The sequence below is a fragment of the Athene noctua genome, chromosome 7 (assembly GCF_965140245.1).
Source record: "Athene noctua chromosome 7, bAthNoc1.hap1.1, whole genome shotgun sequence".
NCBI lineage: Eukaryota > Metazoa > Chordata > Aves > Strigiformes > Strigidae > Athene > Athene noctua.
In genome coordinates, this window is record NC_134043.1 from 11,203,979 (window position 1) to 11,223,665 (window position 19,687).

General features: G+C 46.5%; 2 protein-coding genes across 6 annotated transcripts in view; one reads left to right on the forward strand and one right to left on the reverse strand.

Annotated features, from left to right (window-relative positions):
• The window catches only part of OSBPL11 (oxysterol binding protein like 11), a 41,814-nt gene extending 40,837 nt beyond the window's left edge, over positions 1–977 (forward strand). For all 3 annotated transcript variants that reach the window (XM_074911531.1, XM_074911533.1, XM_074911532.1), the window contains exon 13: positions 146–977. In XM_074911531.1, the coding sequence (XP_074767632.1) occupies positions 146–223 (78 nt within the window). In that variant the 3' untranslated portion in view covers positions 224–977. The remainder of the gene's footprint in view (positions 1–145) is intronic.
• A 964-nt stretch (positions 978–1,941) lies between these two features.
• Positions 1,942–19,687, reverse strand: part of LOC141962848 (TGF-beta receptor type-2-like) — a 36,359-nt gene continuing 18,613 nt past the window's right edge. The window contains exons 2-7 of one of the 3 annotated variants that reach the window (XM_074911534.1): positions 19,267–19,417; positions 15,096–15,298; positions 11,198–12,006; positions 10,940–11,081; positions 9,577–9,704; positions 1,942–5,686 (exon numbers count right to left, since the gene is read on the reverse strand). In XM_074911534.1, the coding sequence (XP_074767635.1) occupies positions 5,474–5,686; positions 9,577–9,704; positions 10,940–11,081; positions 11,198–12,006; positions 15,096–15,298; positions 19,267–19,417 (1,646 nt within the window). In that variant the 3' untranslated portion in view covers positions 1,942–5,473. Of the gene's footprint in view, positions 5,715–9,576; positions 9,705–10,939; positions 11,082–11,197; positions 12,050–15,095; positions 15,299–19,266; positions 19,418–19,687 lie in introns of those variants that run through there. The other 2 variants (XM_074911535.1, XM_074911536.1) reach the window with 2 other exon arrangements.

The window sequence follows — 19,687 nt, forward strand, 5'->3', positions numbered from 1 at the left end:
TTGATCTCTGTGTCTTAATCTGTGAGGGTCAAAGGTGTAAGCTATGTCCCTCCCGTTTTCACAGCTATCAGTCTAACAGTTACGTGAAGGGAATTCTCCTGGGGCAGTGTCTTTATTATAACCATATTTTCTCTTTAAATTGCAGGGAGATGGCTGGGTTTATCATAAACCCCTCTGGAAAGCAGTCTCTGCTGCACAAACTCAGCAAACGGACACTAACTAGATGCTTTAAAATGAGTTTTCTGATTTTCCTCTCCTCTTCCTCTGTTTCTCAAAACACAATAATCGCACTGAGTGTCCCCTTTTTATGTATTTGTGGAAGTTTAAATAAGCATAAAGAAATGAATATACTAGGGCACTTTAAAGCTATTAAAAAAAGATTTAAAAAAAAATAAAAATCAAAGTTGTAGAGACAAACTTGCCAGGTACATTCAACCAACTTGTTGTTTGTATGATCCAGAAGATTTATCTGGATTGTGTAGGATTCTTCTAAATAGATCTGATTGCAAAAGCTGCCTAAGAGAAGAAGGAACCATTAGATTTTGGAGTGACATGGGACCTTTTTGCAGAATCTGCGTCAAGTTCTTTAATAACTGAAACCTTCTCATACCCCTGTAGACAACAGCAACAAAAAATTGCTGCTTTTATGCCCAGTGATTAAACTTTTTGGTGAAAACTGGAGGGTGTTTGGAAGATGTGCCTGAAATCAGTGTTAAGAAACAACTGGATCGTGATGACTTTTTTTCTTCAGAGAGAATGTGTGCATGCATCGGAGGAATATGGGATATATGTAGAGACTACCTTTCTTTTTTATGGATTTATAAAAGCAATTAGAATTGTAACCATGGAGAAATTTTTCCTCTGAAACATTTTAATATACTTGAAATAATTGACTTGAATTGGAAAAGTAATTTGAACACTTTTCAACTCCTAATTTTATTAAATCTCTTTGAGTGACTTTGATTTTTCTCATGTTATGATGTAATGAGGTTTGGCCTTTTTTTCCTCCTCCACCTTCCCTTCCTGAGGACTAAGGCTTTCAAAATGAACAGAAAACATACAATTTTGTATTGAAATTTCTCTGCCCATCTAATCATCTCAGAGGTGAAGTATCAGTGTTACAAACTATCCTTTGGATTGTTTTGGTTTTTCTTCTGTGGTGTTATTCAGAACAAAGCAGTGAAATGTGACCTGTGAATACATGGACTGTAGGTCCTGGTTTTTCATCTTACCATAAAAAAACCCAAACTGATTATACTGAGGACTGAATATTGATTTGAAACACAATCAGATATCAGGAAACTGTATTCAGGTACAAGCATCCTTTGTTTTTTTTTTTATAACTATTTTATTGAAGTCTAAGAATTGCTGGCAATTAAGAATAGTACTTATTATGGCTTTCATTATTGTTGTAACTACAAGCTACCTTAATTTTTCCAACAGTGGTGCCTTAATCTGTTTTTTCTTCTGATGTAGTCTTCCAGTCAGTGTATATAACATTATCTGCCACTTCCCAGCCATAGCAGTGGCTGCACCTGATCCAGCATCATGAAAACTCACAACTGTGTGATCTGGTAAGATGTTTTCTATGGAGAAGATACAAGTGTAAGAATGCATCAGAAGGTTTAAATAACCATATTAAATTTCAACACAAACAGTAAATTGTGCAAAAAAAAAAAAAAGTTTGGTTTATGCACAACTATTTTGATTCTCTTGTACATTTTTTTTGCTGTGAAATGCACTGAGATCTTGATGCGAGTCATAGTCCGTTTGTGAGAAGTTGGGGGTGGGGATAATAAAATTACAAAATGATTCATTTGTTCTGTCTGCTTTCCTAGAGATCAGGTGACCAGGAAGAGTAGGTGGTGGTTATCTTTTATGATGAATGTGTCTGTCTGGGCTTTTGTTGGCCCTTAAAGTGGGATATTTTGGCCCTGTGCACTTGAGTAGTAACTATATTCTCCAGCAGAAGAATGTTTTAGGCCCTGCTGTTTAGTTAGTGATATTCTATACAACCATCCTATTGTTAGTTTTGGATATCCATTGGGAATTTTCATGTTTAACCAGGAATAAAAATAAAAATAGTGGGGTTAGTTCCTCCTTGTTTCTTGATCTGTGGTACATTTGGGATGGGCTCTTCAGCCAGTTCCGGGACTTAGAGTAGGAATCATGGTGGCAACGCTTGAACATCCGTGGTTTATCAGTACCTGCACCAAACTGGGGGTGGCAGAGGGACAGAAAAATAATTGACAATGCTGTATATGTTTCATAGTTGTTTTATCTGTGTCCTATGGCAGATTTGCTTTAAACAAACAGCAAGGGATGTGATGCAAGGTCCAGCTTTTAATACTGCAGTGATCAGAGCAGAAAACAAACCTTTATCAGCTGAGCATACTCCAGGGATCAAACTTGTGCTTATTAAAACATAGGCTTATGACTCAGTCACTGAGCTCTGCTTAAAGTTTTGATTTGGGAATTTGTCACGGTGGCGGCTGTAAAACAGACTGAAAAGCTCCCATGTTGACCATAAACCCATTTGTTTTCCTTATATATAATATTATTAGTCAAGTTATTTCTCTTACACCCTCATCTGGTATGCTTGTGGTTTCACACTAAGAAAGCTGTTACTAATTTTGTTGTGTAAAAATAGACCCAATGCTGAAGAAATATTCTTTTAAAATACGTGAAATGATTTCTTTTAACATGGGGGGGATGCTGAGGGGGAAAAAAATAAGGTAAAGCATTCCTTTGCTCAGATGGTTACAAGAACTGGAATGGCTTCCTGATGTGGATTTAGCTATGATGCAAATTTCTAGTTACTCTAAAAACAGAACATAGTTGAAAACCATTAAAAAAAAAAAAATCCAGTCACTGAATATCTAGCTTAAATTGTAAGACATTTATGTGGTTCTTCTGAGAGTTGTAAGCACCCTCTGGACTAATGGATATATTTTTAAAGCTGGCCAGGTTTTGATTCTTTTGCATAACTGCTGTTGTTTCCATCTTGTACCTTCTGGAGCTAAGGGAAGGGCTCACTGCTGCTTCCTGTCTAGATATTTGCTAGAACCACAGTGTGTTCAATGGGGAGCATGGCAGAATGTAGGATTTCAGCTTATGTTCCCGTCTGTCGTCTTAGTTTCATTGGGCTCCGCTGAAGTTAAGAGCAAAACTTATACTGATCTCAGTGGTTTCAGGCTCCCTGAGTTATAAACAGATCATGAGGCTTTAAATAAGTGTCTCTCTTCAGAGGTGCTGTGTAACCTGCTGCTCCTGGAAAACAGAGTGTGACAAGTCACTCCTATTTAATGCAGGCAGTCAGGCATATAATCCTGAAAGCTTGATTCTGGACTTGGTTTTCATGGAAGAAAAGGCAATATGTAAATTGAAGTGTTGAAGATTTTAGGTATGGGGAGGGGAATGGATTGAAATGTTTTTCAGCTTATTTACAGTATAAACTGTCAAACCTAGGATTAAGTCTCTGTCTCCCCAGGAGAATTTGGATTTCAGCCATCAGAGATGCAGCCTTCGATGACTAGTTAGCGTGGGCTGATCCCCCTCTGTCCCAGTCATCTGTGGGAAGAACAGGTCAGAGTGTCTTTTACAGCCTCTTGAATGAACTTGGAAGAGGAAGAGAACATATTCATCAGTATTCTAATAACTTGGTACAAAACTTGGTAGGGGAAATTCTGCACTGAATGAAAGATTGGACAGCCTGGGGGGAGTTTGTGTGTTCCCATAGTTTATCTTCATGTCAGAAAAGCTGCCCCATGCTCTCTGATTCTCTTGGGCATACATACAGTAGTGGTTAACATATTAAAGAAATGAGATTGAAGTCATTTGGGTGGAAAGGGTGTGTTTATGGTGAACTGAGGAGGATATCCTTCAAGAGAAAAGGGTTAGCTTGAAACAATTATAAGATGACAAGGAGGTAGAAGGCAGGTGTGGGGGATTGGTGAGAATGAAAGGTATGGTCACAGGTGCAGTTGGAGACTTACCCATGGTAGCTGAAGTAAGTTTTTATTATTTAGATTTGACGCAACCTAATTCATTACCCTTCCATCCTCCTTTGAAGGGTTTACAGACAATTTTGTTCTAGGCTTTTAATTCAGGAGCTGTGGAAACAGTCCAAAGATGTGGGAATAATAGCAAGAGAAGAAAAACTTTTTGTATGGGCTGGTGCTGTCATAACTATGCGTTTTAGAAAATGCAAACCAGCCCTGCAGATTTGCTTCCCTGCTCCACATCAGGGATCCTTGGTTGTAGAAAGCTCGTGGCTGTTGTATAGTTTTCTCCCTTCCCCTCTCTTGTAGGGGTCGATCCATGCAGCTGCATGCTGGCAAGCAAAGAATTCCTCTCCGATGCTATCCTGAAAGATACACCTCTGAGTAGGTGAGTGTCAGGTATGGGCTTGCAGGGCTTAGTAGCAGCTAAGGTTTTTATTACCTATTTCTTCCAAAGGTGGAGGGATTAAGATTTGCACAGTGCCAGGGTTCAGAGTGAGGTATGACTTACCTTTCCTTAATTGCCTTTCCACTACAGACGCAGCCTGGCTTGATCTGGTGGTTATGGGAGTAAAGGTCCTATTTCTGTCTGATCGTGTTTCTTCAGGTTGAGTAACACAGCAGAGGGGTGCAAAAGAGTTGCAAGAAGTTTTAGCCAACACATTTGTGTTGACACTTTTACTGTGGCACAAATCTGTTGGCCAGAGGTGCCTGGAAACTGGACTGATCTGGGGAAAGAGTTGTCTAGATATCCTGTATGGAGACTTCTTGGGGTGAAACAGCAGTGGCTACACTGATGACTTTTTTTTTTTCTATCAAAGAAACTTCATGCACCCACCTGGACTATCAAGTATACCCAGGAATTCCCCAGTGAAAGAAGGTGTGTTGGAGTTGCAGGCTTTTTCAAACTGGATTATTGGGTATCTTTACATTGTATTAAGGACTGTCTGATCAGTGATTATTGTCTGATCAGAGTATTGATCTCAGGTGCCAGCATTGCTTCCACCAAGGGTGTGTTACATCTCAAGATGTTTTTTTCTGCTGGTACAACATATTTTGTGTGTGTTTAAGACATTAAAAAAGGAAAATTTAAAATTGTCTTGATCTCTGCAGAATAAGCAGTTAGAGAAACTCGTGATGGCAATATGGAAGGACTTCAAAAGATAGACATGAGATTCAGGTGCTTATTAATAAAAGATTAAACATTATTATTTTAAAAAATAATAAAAGGAATGCTTTGCATCATTGTACATTTAAAGTAAGTACAAAATCAGTTCATATATAATGTTGCACTTTAACCAAAGTATTGATTCCACAGTTCACTGTATCTGTGGGAGGAAACAGATCTTATAAATAAGTTATGTACTAGATCTTGGTTCCATTTTGAAAAATGGAGCGAGGTTTTTTCACATGAGCTAAATGCTTCTCACTTATCCTCTCGTTTCTCATGATGAGCCTTTTTGCCTGCTGTGTCACTGCACATTTCTGCTCCCATCACTGTCCTGGTGCTCCCCGCCTGGAGAAGCTGTTTTGCTGGCCTCGTTGTCCGTGTTGTTGTTGAGGATGTCATCACAATCCATCTGTGCCATCAGGTTGAAGCGCTCGGCCACACAGTGGGCGGTGAGGCGAGCCTCGGGGTCGTGGTCCCAGCACTCCGTGATGGTGTCACACAGAAAACGCATTCCCTGCAGTCAGAAGGGCTGAAATTAAGACCTGAAGGCAGGAGAAAGAGGAGCTAGAAGCTGACCTAATGCAATCGCAGTGTTTTACCATACTTTTGACAGCTTCCTGTAGAAACAATGGTTTTGGCCAGTCTTAAGCACAGGAGGAAACAGCCTTGGTAAGTCATGGCAAGTGCCAATGCTGGCACCACTTGTGTTGGAGCAGCAGCCTCGGCTCACCGGGGATCTGGTCCCAAGTGTTTTCCACACTCCCTGGAAATCCTCCCTGGAAGTTGGTTTGTGTTGACTGTGGGACTTAGGGGCTGGAAGGAAATCGGCCCTCCATCTCCTGTCTCAGCCTTGCCCGTTCAGATCAGAGCATCCAAAAAATCAGGAGGGACAGGAGAGGTGCAGACGGTGACTTGGAGGCAGGCAGCTGAGCCCAGGTCTCTGGGTTTCAAGCCTGTGCCCTAACTGTTAACACCTGGATGGAGGGGAGGGGGCAGAGGGGGGTTCAAAGGCAAGTTTGGAATTAAACTTCTTAAACCTGACTTCTTATTTTAGCAGCTTTCTGAAAGGGTGAGCCATGCCAAATATTTATTGTAGTGTGCAGCTGAACTTTCGTTTTCTCACCACAAAATGGCTTTTTGATTTAGGTGGGATCAGGTACTTTTTGGTGTGCTTCAGGACACATTGAGTTCCTCTCAGTTACAATGGCTCCACCTCCCAGTAATGTAGTGCTCTGAAGAGAGTCCCAATGTTTTGGGCTAACAAACAAAATGGCAGCATTCAGCTGGTATTTTTCCCCACTCTTAAGCTAGTACACAGCTAGCAGCAGAAGCTATGTTGAACCTTCTTTTGCCTGTATAATTCCTATCATGCTCTATTGCTTTTTGCATCATTGTCAACCAAGGTTGCAACCCAGTGGAAAAATCATTATTCTAAATAAAGTTTCAAGTTTTCCAGTGTTTTGTGTATTTCTTAATCTGCAATTAAGAGAACCCAACGGCCTGCTATGGACCAACACAAGAGGAAAATGCAAGTCCTACAGAGATGTACCATCAGTGTCATCTGTCCTTTTGCACTTAACTCCAAACCCACTGCTTTCGGCTAAGGTTTATGGTACTAAATCTTTCATAATGGACACAGATTAGAGAGAACAGGATTTTGCAGTAAAACTGACAGATGGTGCATTTCAGGACCTCTTACGTCACACATTTATTAGCTTAGTTGAACGGATTTGAGGATAATTGATTAGCATGCAAAAAAATCAGCTAGCTTAGCTGAAGCTTTTAAAATAAGCCTTTTCTCAAATAGCATAGCACTGGTCATATGGTTTAGGCATTAGATTTTCTGTGCTTATTTTGCCCCAAAATCATGACATTTATTTGCAGTTTGTCTCATAAGTAGCAATGATGCTCTTTTGAATGGTACAACTGGAACATCTTGTTACACTCACAAAATGGACTTGATTTGGGTTTTGTATTTGGTATCTCAGATTTCCAAAGGATGCTGAGTTTTACAAGTATATTTTTAGTGGCAATATTGACTTAAGCTCCCACTGCTCCTTCCTGTCCTGTACCAGCCCTTTGGCTGTGCCAGTACAACAGTCTGTTCAGTTGCTCCATGAACCAGATCTGGGAATTCACATGACCTAAATAACCACTTTTTTAACTTTTTAAATATGGGGTGTGAAGTGAGGTGGAAGCATGGGCTTAAGGTGTTCTAAATTATGTGGGAAACATTGGGGATGAATTTCTTCAGTTGGCTTTATTGTGCGGTCTTGCGAACAGTTGCCCTGCCCTGCAGTTGCCATGCTGAGTGAGTCAGCTCTGTCTGGGAAATTAAGGCTTATGTTTGCTGAAAAATTTTAAACCATGGCCAACAATGTAGGTCCTCACTTGACCGAGAGTGCTCCTGATGGTTGATATGTGGAAGTAGCATTTGGAGCCCTGAATCAAACTTACTTTCATTGGTGGGAACATCTATGGGTGCTTCCCCTTCAGGTGAGCAATTTGTCACCCTTTTTTGGTGTCGCCCAATGCTTCCTCCCGCGGGAAGCTGTTGACCTGGAGTGGCACAAACCAGTGGCTTTCTGCTGCTCCCCAGCAGATGGTGCTGCCCTATGCCTCATCTTGGGGAGACCAGCTGCAAAATGCCCAGAAAATCATGTAAAGCAAGGCTTGTAAGATGTTTACTACCCTAGCTAAGATTAGTCAGAGGTAAACTGTCAGGAACACAATGTGGCTTTTCTGTTCCTCTTCCCCAGTGGACATCAGGTGGTCTAGTAAAAGTTACTACCTTATAAGCCTTGCTCTGTTTATGTGCTAGAGCAACCCAACTACACCAACGTTATTTCTTGGAGGCAATTGCAGTCGGCCCTTCAGCTCAGCAAACAGTGCAGTTGTGGTCAGGCTCTATCAGAGGGTGACTTTTGACAACCCAAGCCTCTGTATATTTTGTCCTGTGGTTTCAAAGTTTATCAGAGATCCTGGGAGGTGAATGTCTGAGATGAATACTCAAAGGCTTCAAATATGTAGCAGTGCTGATTGAAGTTCCTGTGTTTGCCCTCATCAAGGAAAAAGGCTGGGTGAACTTCAGAAATGGACTCACTGACTGATAAACTCACTGATAGTCCAGCAGAAACCACAGATTCGTTTGATGTTGTTTGCAGCCTTGGTTGGTCAGGTTGGTTGTGAGTCTTTGGACAAATACGGTTTTGAGAGAAGGTACTGTAGGGAACACATGGCCTCCTAAGGTCATGAAATTATCTTTCCTTTTGAAAAGCCTGACTTTATGTGCCATCTACGCAGACTAGTAGCAGTGTGGTTTATGGGTGGGTACTGTAAAATGATGCACTGTATACTGCAAGGCTCTTTGAGCCAGCAGGCTCAATGTTTCAGCTTGTTTTTCAGATGAACTGAATTGTTGATCAGTAGATGGTGTTTTTCCACAAGACATGTGAAATTTAAGAAGTACTGAACTCAGTCAAGATTTGAAAATCATGGTCAGTATGTCTGCTACCCCTTGTGTCCTCAATGTGTGTAAGAAGATACTGGACCTGGGGGAGAGATGACCCTGTCGGGGCTGGGAGGTAGCTGTCTGGAGCTGGTTGGTCTGGGTGTGCTCGTGAATGGTTTTAACAGAGCACATCTCGTTATTGCTGAAGGGTTTCTGTTCTAGAGCACTGGGTCATGCTTTCTGTGATGAAACGCTTTGCTTTCAGACCTTCTCAGCTGGAGGCTGGTGAAAGACTTCCTCTCGGCAAGGCTTGAGCCTAGCAGGTTCCCTGCTCTCAGCTTCATGCGTCTTTCCTGGTTGTTTCACCTGAGGGAGATGCTTCCTGTTTTGCCTTTCCTTGTAGAAGTGGAAGTCTTTCTTCTCACGTGCCAAGTCATGACCTCATGTTAGAGGTAATCTTGAGTGTGACACCTCCACAATGAAGTAGGCAGAAGGCTGGAAAGCACCTTCGTCCCCTCTGTCCCTGCCGTGAGATGGCTGTGTGTGAGGGACTCTGTTTTCTGAGCTAGAGCTTTCTGGATGCGGTGGTTAGGGGAGAAGTGGGATGGACTCAAATGAGTAACTGTTCCATGAGAAGAACCTGCACTGAAGTGCTCCATTTTGCTGTTATCCTCAAGATAACTGAATACCATCCTCTGGCATTCATAGCACTTCCTGATCACAGCTATTGATCAGTAAGTTTTGCTGTACCCCTGGCTGGTGGCTTTTATACACCAGGGAAATGGGTCTAGTGGGGGTTATGTGGGCTTAGCCAGCCAAAGTGGAGCTGGAAATAGGGCCCAGGAGTTCTGTCCGCTTTTGCTTTGATTACAGCTTTAATAATTTTTCAGGTTGGTCTAGTGAGGTGGGACACTGTGGGTTGCTTTTTTCTGAACCAGCTACTCCTAGCTTACCTGATGCACGAGCCAGCTGCTGGGGATCTCGGGTCGCCCTCTGCCATGCAGCACGATGTCTCTCATGGTGTCCACGCAGGGCTGCTCCTGGACTTTTGATCCAAAAGGCAGCTCATAATTCTTTACCTCTGCAAGGAAGCAGCAGCAGCATTATGGGATGTTTTTAATGCATTTGCTGCTTTGCTTTGGTATGGTTCACTGGATGAGAATAAATTTGTTTTTATCAGTCTGCAAAAATAAATGGATCTGGAAACAATTTAGGATTTGAACATAGAAATAGTGCTGGGTTTTCATGTAGAGGTTGTTTTCAGAGACAGGACTAAGGAACTATCTGACCACCTTCCTGAACCCAAGTGATGCATTACGAAAGACTTGGTCTGTCTTTGGGTGGAATGTATTTTGAGCAGGTAAAATGCATTGTGCTGGTGAAAGATGGGAGAAGCGACTATGGTACCAGCATCCAGAGAGCTGCTGCGGGCATGGATTGGGTTAGAGGTGAAATGGCCTTTCCAGAAGAGCAACCACATGGGATCTTGAGGAGAAACTCCCTGTTGAAGAGGTGAGAGGCTACCCTGGTTTCTGCCAGCTCCTGCCCAGAAGCAGGTGCAGGTGAAATATGAGTGGTGAGGGATGGCCTGGGATGCTGGCGTGGGAGCAAAGGATGCACAGGGCATCTGAGCCAGGCCAGGGTCTCCCACAGCCAGTGTGGGGAATGCAGGGCAGTTGGGGCAGCTTTCTTGCCAGGAATTGGAGCTGCTTGCAGCTCCGTGGGCTTCTATTGTAACTAGGTAGGACAGGGAAGGAACTGGAGAGAGCTAAAAAGGAAGAGAGGGGATCAGGCAGGGGCTAACAGCAGGGCAGTTAATTAAATGTTTTGCTACATGCAATTTCAGATGCCAGGATGTGGCTCTGGGAAGTCAGGGGGGTACATGGCTCTGGCAGAGGCTGGAGTTTGTGAGTCCCCGTTGCAACATAAACTCTCTGGTGTTGTCTGGAAAAAAAGAGCTTGTGGCCAGGGACGGGTAGGCAGCTTTGGCTCTTCCTGCTTGGTTTGCTTTGCATTGCCAGCACTGACTGGGATGTGACTTGGTGACTGGCTGGCTTTGAGCGGGGGGCTGGACCAGATAACCCTCTGGGGTCCTGTCCTGCTCCTCGGCCACCAAGCTGGTGCCCTTGAGCCACGGCACACAGGGCAGGCAGCTGTGGGGGAGGAACTGCCACCAGCTCTTAGCAGCCCTGCAGAGATCCAAGCCACCCCAAATTGTGTCCCATGCCACCACCGGAGACACGAGGTGAGCCATGTCCCCATAAGGGGAGGAAGGGAGCAAAAAGATAAGTGGCAAACCCCATGTGATGCTCCTACCTCCTACCACTTCACATCTGGAGGCCATTTCCCACAAAACAAGGGCCATGGAGTAGACATCCATCTGCTTGAAAGACTCCAGGTCTTCCAGGTTCACCCTGGACTCCAGGACCTCTGGGGCCATGTACCTGGCGGTGCCTACCTGCCCGCAAAGAGGAGAGAGGCATTAGCAGGTGTGGGGGAGGACTTTGGCCGTGGGGGGAGCAGGGATGGTTTGCAAAGGGTCCCCTCCAGGGAGGACCAGTGGGTCATACTTGCCTGCCCGCTGTTGGCAAAGTCATCCACCGTCAGGGAAGGGTCGAGGCGTATGGCGATGCCAAAGTCGCAGAGCACACACTCCTGCTCATTCTTCACCAAGACGTTGGTGCTTTTGATGTCCCGGTGGGCGATGGGGATTTTTGGCCTGCCGCAGGCGGTGTAGTCGCTGTGGAGGTGGGCCACCCCATTCACCAGCGAGCCTGCCATCTTCTGCAGGTCCATCCAGCTCAGGACGTGGCGGGAGAGGTAGTCCTTGAGGTTGCCCCGGCTGTGGTAGGCGGTGATGAGCCAGTACTCCCGACGGGGCCCTGTGCCCCGGTCCTCGGCGGTGAGGAACCGCAGGACGCTGTCGTGCTTGAGGCTGGCGTCGGTGAAGATCTGGCTCTCATTCTTCCAGGAGGAGTACTCCTCACAGGGGAAGATCTTCACGGCCACCGTCTCGTACTGCCCCGAGCGGCTGTGGCTCAGCTTGGCCCGCCACACCTCCGCAAACTGCCCTTTGCCCACCATCTCGTCCAGCTCGATGGGGAGCAGCTCGGCGGGGCGGCTGCTGGCGCAGGTGGGGCTGGCACTGGCCGAGCTCTCGTCCATCAGCACGGACAACTTCTCCTCCCCCTCAGCAGACCTCCCCGGCTCTGGCAGTGCGGGGGGCTGTCCTGGTTTCCCACCCCATGCCTTGGCTCTCTTGCGCCGCTTCTGCGTGCGGCAGAGGTAAAATATCACCGTAATCATCACCGCCACCAGCAGTGGGGGCAGGAGGCTGATGGCGGCCACTGGGATCACCTCTTTGCTCTGCAGCATGGAGTAGCCTGCGGGGAGGAAAGCAAAGGCGAGGGCGCTGCCGCCGCGGGCCTGCAACAGCTCGTTTTCATCACGCGGAGGAGGAAAATATGTGAAGCCGTTAATGAAGCGCAGCCCTTTGTAGGGCCGCAATGCACGCTGCGCACAAACCCCGTCCCCACAGAGAACCCAGATGTAGGCAGTTATTAAGGGGGCTGCTTGGGTTTAGGTCTCAAATTTAGCTCCATTTATCAAGTGAGGGTTCAGGACGCAGGCCGGCATTACTTGGTGGTGCAGCACATGAGGCGCTGCTGCCAAAAGGGCTCGGCTGCCTTCGGTGCCTCCCAAGCGCTGCTTGCGCTCACGGTGAGGGGAGCTGGGGTGGAAATAAGTGATAAAGCTGAGGCAAGGCTTGAACAGAGCACATCTCTGAGGGGATTTGGGGCTGGAGCTTTGCTGGACCCCTGTGGTGCACAGAGAGCCAGGAGGGATGCTGGGGAGGGTGGGCAGTGTGTGGGACCACCGAGCCCAGGGGAGCGCTGGGATACTTTGCATGATAATTAGCGTAAAGTAGCATGTTTCAGCGGTGTCTGACAGTGTTGGCATCTCCTTCCTTGCTGTGTTACACCACCAACCACTGTCAACAGACCGGGCATGGCTGCTTTTGTTTTATTTCTTTTAAACCCCTTTCAGCCTTCAGATCATTGGGGGCGGAGGGGGGGGGGGGGGACGACACATGCACACAAAAAGCCCTAACCCTCGCACAACATATAATTGTCTGATACTTTGATGTTCGCGATTCCTGGAATAAACATGCTGACTTCAGTAGAGATATTCAAGTAAAATCTTAGTCAGAGGTTTTTCTGCCAAGTATAATAACCCAGGGGAAGAGGGATAAGAATCATTCCATAAGCAAAACTCTCGCTGCTTGACCTCAGTGTGTGCAGATCATAATTCAGGTTCTGGAAAAACAGAGCGTTTAGCTATTTTCCTTGGCAAATTTCAAAAAAATGTGCTGCAGCTAATTTCTGCAAGGCTGTGAAAGCGTTTCTAAAATAGGCATCAGGTTCAAACCACAAGATCAACCTAAACTGATATAAATCAATAACTAACTCAGGAATATGTTTATTTTGGAAAGTGTTAGGCCTGGATATCACCTACTGCTTTAATGGATTTACCCGATGCTCAAGATCCCATCTTTGAAACTCTGAAGAAAGAGAAGATATTTTTAAGGGAGTTGCATGCATGAGTCCTGAAAGGGGAAGTTAACACAACTTCAGCAAATTCCTTTGTGAGGATGCCCCGTCCTGATGCAAACCCTTTGATACAGAGAGGTTGCAGCATGGCTTTAGATCCCTTCCAGGGAGAGCAAATGTAGCTGCTCTGGCTGTAACCATGGGTCTGTAAACCCACGCCTTGTCACTCACTGTTACGTGGGTCTTTCCATCCCTGCTGAGGGGAGGTGGATCCCCAGGGCCAGGCTCAGCCTCCGCATGCTCAATGCTACCCAGCACCTTCCCAAGATGCCCACTGGGCTCCTGCTTGCACGGCTTTAGGAAATGGTGCCTCAGCGTGTTCATTAGGGTGGTCTCTCAGCTCTGATAGTGTCTCCTGCAGTCCTGGTGCTGGGGCAGTGCCACCCAGCAGCCCGGACCTGAAAGCACCCCAGACCTCAAAGCAATGGAAAAAAAATCTGTCTGCTTCAACCACCAGAGAAGTGCTCGTCTGTATTTGATGTTTCTCTGCTCAGCAGTTGTCTATACCACTGAAGATGACCGTAAGTTAATATTTAAAATGCAAGTAATCCCTTAAAGCAGAAGAAGAGGATATAAACAGTGGGGTCTCCGAGTCTGGGTCTTGCCAAGCTAGCCCCACAAACCAAATCAAAGAGGAAATAATTGTTTAAGGCCTGCACTGCTTTCACTCTGAGTTTCAGCACTTTACGTGTGGCTGGCAGGAGGAGGCTGTTTGTGGAAGCCTTTGGTGGGGGCGGCATTTCTAATGAGCCAGTTGTCATTTTTATGTGAAATTACATACCCCAGCATCGGCTTTGGGATTTGACTATCTCTCCCTAGAAGTGCGTGTACCTGTTATGTTTGGCTCAGGAAGCAGCAAAGAACTGCCAAATTTAGCATCATTTGCCTTCATTAGAAGCGGCTTGTTTGTTCTGAGAATTTGCATTTTATGTGATTTTTTTTTTTTTTCTTTTTTCCTTGCATTGCGGGAGAAGCTGTGCTGTTGACTTACAGGTTGTGCTTAGGCTCATTTTCAGCATCTCGTTGTTCTGTAATTATGGAAAACTGGGAGGGTTTTCACTTTGTTTTTGTTATGGGTTAGATTCTTGATGGCCACTTGGATAAACCTGGTCCCTTTGGAGTTAGGGAAGTTTGGACAAGCCCCCAAAGACTCAGGATCTAGCTGGAAGTGTTTCCAAAGTATATGACCCTTCTGAGATACAGAAACGAGCTGCCTCTTAGTTTTCCCTCCTGTGGATTTGCAGGTCCTGTTGGATATCCAACCATCTGAGAAGTGTCTACAGGCACACCGAGCTGCGATCACTTATGTGTACAGCACTGGGGTGGCTCTGGCACTCCCTGCCTGAGAAAAACGTTACTGCAGAAATCCCCAGGAGAGCGGCAGGGGAGGTACGACTGCGTGTCGAGTCCCGCGCCTCAGCACCACCACCTTTTTGGTTTGCAGCCCTGGCAGGTGCCAGCGGTTCCCGTGGGTGTGCCAGGGCAGGATTTGCTCCAATGCGATTTATTTAAAGCTTTCAGAGCTTTGACTCACGCTGGGTTACATCAGCTTTTGGGTTCCCTGGTTGATTCGCCCCGGACTGAAGGGTACAGCCTACCGAGAGATATGGTGGATTTTCCATTACCTGATGTTTCCAGACTGAGACTGGAGGCATTGCTGGGAGGGATTATTTAACCACAGACAAGATACTGGGGTCAGTAACGGGGTACAAATTTAACTTGCTTTTACATAGGGAGGTCAAAGAAAATGCCAAAAGACCTCCTTCTGGCACTGCATCTCCTACTCTATTGGAAGTAGAAGTTATTTGTCATTAGGGTTGGGTGCTTCTCCCCCAATAAACAACATTAACAAAAGTACTCACCATTGGTGTGGTTTTCAAAGATAAGTTTATCGTTGCACTCCTGCTCATCCACACATCCACAGATGTAGATGATCCCGTCCTCGCTGGGCTGATGGGTCATGATGCAGCGCGAGGTGTTGTAGTTGGGGACCATGAGATTTTCGATGGGGCGGTGGGGGTTGTGGCAGAGTGTGCTGATCCTGATGCTCTCATTGTCCTGTCTCCTGCATGTGACAAATGAACCGACAAAGCATTAGTCTAGCAGCTCAGCCTTTGTGTCACCCGTGTGTCCTCTTAAACCTGGTTTTAAGATCATTCGTTTTAAGCCATGTAGGGAATAACTTTTTTGTAGTGGCTCTGGTATAATTTTAATTATGTGTGCTTTAGATGGGCTTTGTTAAAGCCCTTTGTCTCTTCCAAATGGTGAAGAGAGAAATGTTTAGCACACGCCAATAGTAGGATGTGAGCCAGAGACTCCGATTGTTTCCAAGAGATAATTCACCAATTCATAGTCGTGCTTGGGATCAGGTAGTGCCAACCCTAAGGCTGAGTACCCTGTGTGGGATTTGGGGCACAATTCCTCATTTACTAACACCAGCTGCTAGGCCAGAAGGTTTTGGGGCTGTATGGTCTTAAGGAAACCCTCCAAAATGAGGGTCCCACCTCATGTGTCACCTCTGCTGCAATACAAATCATAATATCTCTGCCTCAGCAGGGGCTGGGGTCTCTGCTGCCCAAATTTCTTCTGTGCAGGGGAGAGACAGGGGATGTGGGGAGCCAAAACACCTGCTCGCTGGAGACTGCTTGGCTCGTGTTTCCCTCTGGCTCCTCTCAACCTGTGCGTGCAGGTGGAGCCCATAAGCCCCAGCTCATCCCCTGAGCTCTCTCTGGACTAATTGCTGGCTGTCGTACCCTGTCCTTGCAGGACCATTTGCTCCTGCCTCCAGCAGCCGGCAGCAGTAGAGCCCTTCAGTCGCTGGTCGGGGCTATTTCTAGAAACGACTTGACCTTTGGAGCGGCCAAATTATAACGTGAAGGCGATACAACTCCCCGACCATGGGGCTGTGTCTGCATTTATACCACAGCTTCAGACACTGAGTAACTACAATCGAAACCTGCCATGTCATCTGGTGATGTCCTGGTCTTCCCCAGGTCTGGAGCAGAGGAGCACTGGGGCTCGGTACAGCCAGGGATATGATGGCAAATAAGCCCTAGCTCCTCCATATTTCCACTTAGATAATTAAGAGGGGTGTAAATGCATAATTTCTTGGTATTTCTAGGGAATTTGTTCTTTTTTTCAAAAAGAAAGCACAGACCTGGTTTGGTTTTTTTTTTTTTCTTATTTTTAATCACTGCATATTTCTTCAGCTCTGTGTAACACCCCGTGTCAGAGATGGTTGTATCATCAGCCAGGGGAACCTGAAACATCTCTCCCACTGGCTGGGAGGGTGAAGACTTCCCAAGAGACTTTTCCCTTTCTACAGTGAAGACACAAAATATCCCAGGGCCCCTGTTGCATTTAACTGTGCATAAGCATTCAGAAAGCACAGTAAGAATAGGTGAAATATTTCAAGGCCCAGAACAAAAATGTCTCCTTCACAAAACTCCAGTTACTCACTGAAATGTGGCTCATAGTATCAGGTCTAGCTCCATGGTGCTGATGTCCTTAGAGTTTTTTCATCACCAGTGCTCAACAGCTAGGTTAGGTTCTTCTTACATGCCACATTTTTGCTCAGCAGCACCTAGATTGGGCTCCCATTAAAGCTATGGAAAAGTGTCATACATAGAGCAAAAGGATGGGTTTGGCTCTGGTTGTTGTCTCCTCAAGCACAGGGCGCTTGTTTTGCTGGAAAACTGCAGCTCTCCCAGATGGATTTGGGCAACATTGCCTCAACATGAGGGGGCTTGGCTAGAGGGTCTGGCACAGCTGCGTCCCGATATGTGGGAGTTCCCTTCTTTTGGTGAGTGGTGGAGTTGTTCTTGCTGGACCCATGGCTTCATCTCCACCTGCTGTTTACCAAGCTGGGTGAGGGAAGAGGTTTGGGAAGCAAATGGTGGAGAACTGTAAAAACTGGATTGTCCAGGTGGATTTAGGAATGGCCAAGCATGAACTGGGCTATGTCCCTCTGTGGGGCAGATGGTGGCAGCTGAAGGGAGCTGGAGATTGGAGATTGTATTTGGAGGCGGCTGTTGGTGTCACGATGGAGCCTCTTGCCCTCGGAGAGCTGGAGAGGAGCTCACATGGGCTGCTGGCATGGCACATGAGATGTGCCAGGTAGCTCGGGGCCAGACGGCTCGTTCCCTGTTGGCACCACTAGGGAAAGGTAACCTGGGATGTGGCTCTTCTCCTATGGGGAGCATCAGCTCCTGCCTTGTAGAGCCAGTGGGTAATTAAGACTTAAGAACTAAGAGTAGAGTGCCTGGCTTTGACCCTTGTTTCCGGAGCCTTCCCCAGAGGAGGCAGGATAACCCAGCACTGGTCAGGTTTGCAGGGCAGCCCCAGGGCGAGGACGAGCAATGGGGAATGACCAGCCCTGCACGGGCTACAAGTGTCTGGTGAGTGTTGCAGCTACTCCTGGGGGTGTGTGAAGGAAATTGCAACCATTAATTACTTATGTAGGGACAGCCTCTGCTTCTTGACCTAGCAGTGCAAAGGGGGAGAGTGAGGGTCTGGAGAGGTTTCACAATACCTTCAAGGTCAGCTGGGAAGTCAGATATAAAAGCAGAGACAAGAACACAAATTTGTCATCCTCTTCCTAGTGAACTCCTCTGGTTTCAGTGCTCCCCACGTTTTCTTGGCGTTCTCAGGTAATTTGTCAGAGGAGATTTCAGCTGAAGAGTTCTAGAAGTACTCCCTCCTCTGTGGGCTGCCCAGGCTGGGCATGCTGGAGGACGTGAGCATGTTGCTCGTGAGCATGGGGCCAAGGCTGCTGCTATGACTGTGATACCCATGCAGGACAAGTTCAGATGATCTGAATATGCCCCTGCAAGTGAACAACCAGCAGCGAGGCTGGCTTGGATATAAGCTCTGTCTGCATGGATCTTAATCTCAGTTTTAGGATGGGGTGGGAGATGCTGGGATGAGGCTGCAGGGACAGCAGGTTATTTATGACCCCACTGTCACCCCATCCAATACATGGCACAGGGTGCAGCCCCATCTCGTGGGAGGGGGGTTTATGCTGCAGGGGTCTTGCTTCTTCCTGTGCATGTAGGTTGTCAGTGGGAAACCCTGCAAGGTGCTGATTGCCTACCCAGGATGTGACTTCTCCATGTACATGCAGGGGAATTTGGGGCAGGGGGTGCATTTTGTTTGTTTGTGTTTCTTGCTGGTTTTTTGTTTGGTTTGGGTTTGTTTGGTTTGTTGGTTTTTTTTAAGTCCATAATGCAACAATTACGTTGAGGCAAACTCCTACTGAAAGCGGGGCGTACAGCATTCATGCTAATTAGCAGGTTGAGATAAAGCCTAGCGATAAGTGCTTGGCTGGCTTTCACTTTGGCAGCCAAATTAAAAGGGAAAGAGGAGGAAAATCACTCTGGGCAGACCCAAAATGGCTATTTTTTAGTTTTGCTCATGGGGACCAAAAAGCTGGGGGAGGCACTCTTCCGGGCCAAACGATGTGGCGTATGCTTGGCCTGAAACGCAAGATTGCGTTTCCCTTCCAGGCATCTCTCACAGAAGCAGAAAAGGGCTTTTCCCAGGGAAAGGGAAGGAGGTGGGTTAAACTCCAGTTTGGTACCAGCTCGGATGTCCATGTGCTGGATGGGGACAGACCTCGGCTGCACCCCTGCATGTGAACTGGGATTTCACCAGCCTGATGCAGGGGGACATAATGGGTTTGGGTGTCAGGGCTGCTGGTTTTGCCCTTGGGTTCCATTTGTAAAGCTAAATTCAGAGGTTTATGGGCGTTTAGAGGCCCCACAGCAAGCTTGCCACACTTTGTGTTGGGCACTTAAATGCTTAATTTATTTAGAAAATAAACTGGTACTAATTATAGGGCAGACCAAATAATGTTTTACTGCAAATTGTAGTTTTAATTGTAATGGAGTCAAAGGAGAGGAATAGAAAGTCCTGGAGTTTTTAATGGGCGATAGTTGAAGTGCAAGGGTACATACATATGTGTTCTCATGAGTCGCCACCCTGCAAACCCCTTTTCCTCCCATGTCTCCCCTCAATGAGGGAATTGCTGCTCACCATATGGCCACGCAGATCTCATAGGGGTCCTCGCAGTAGGAGTTGAGGTTGCAGTTGCTGTAGCACACCTTCTCCTCGCAGGCTGGCGGCGTGGAGTCGCACCACTTGCACAGGTTGGTCTTCAGGCTGCGGCGAGCGCCGGCGCTGCAGGCTGCAGGGGCAGAGAGGGTGGTGGAGGGTGAGCATGGCCATGCTTGCCAGGAGTAGGGAAAAATAACCATTTTCATCAACTCATACAACTAGTGGAGAAGGAGCCCAAATTGACCCAGTTTCACCATGCGTTTTTCTATAGCTTTCATTTTGCTCCATTGCTTGGTCAAATTTGCTTTAGATTACGCCAAAGCCTAGAGAAGCTGAAGGGATGCTGGTGGTGCAGAGGTAGGTCCCTCTGGACAAGAGCTTTGCAGAGCCTGGGAAGCTG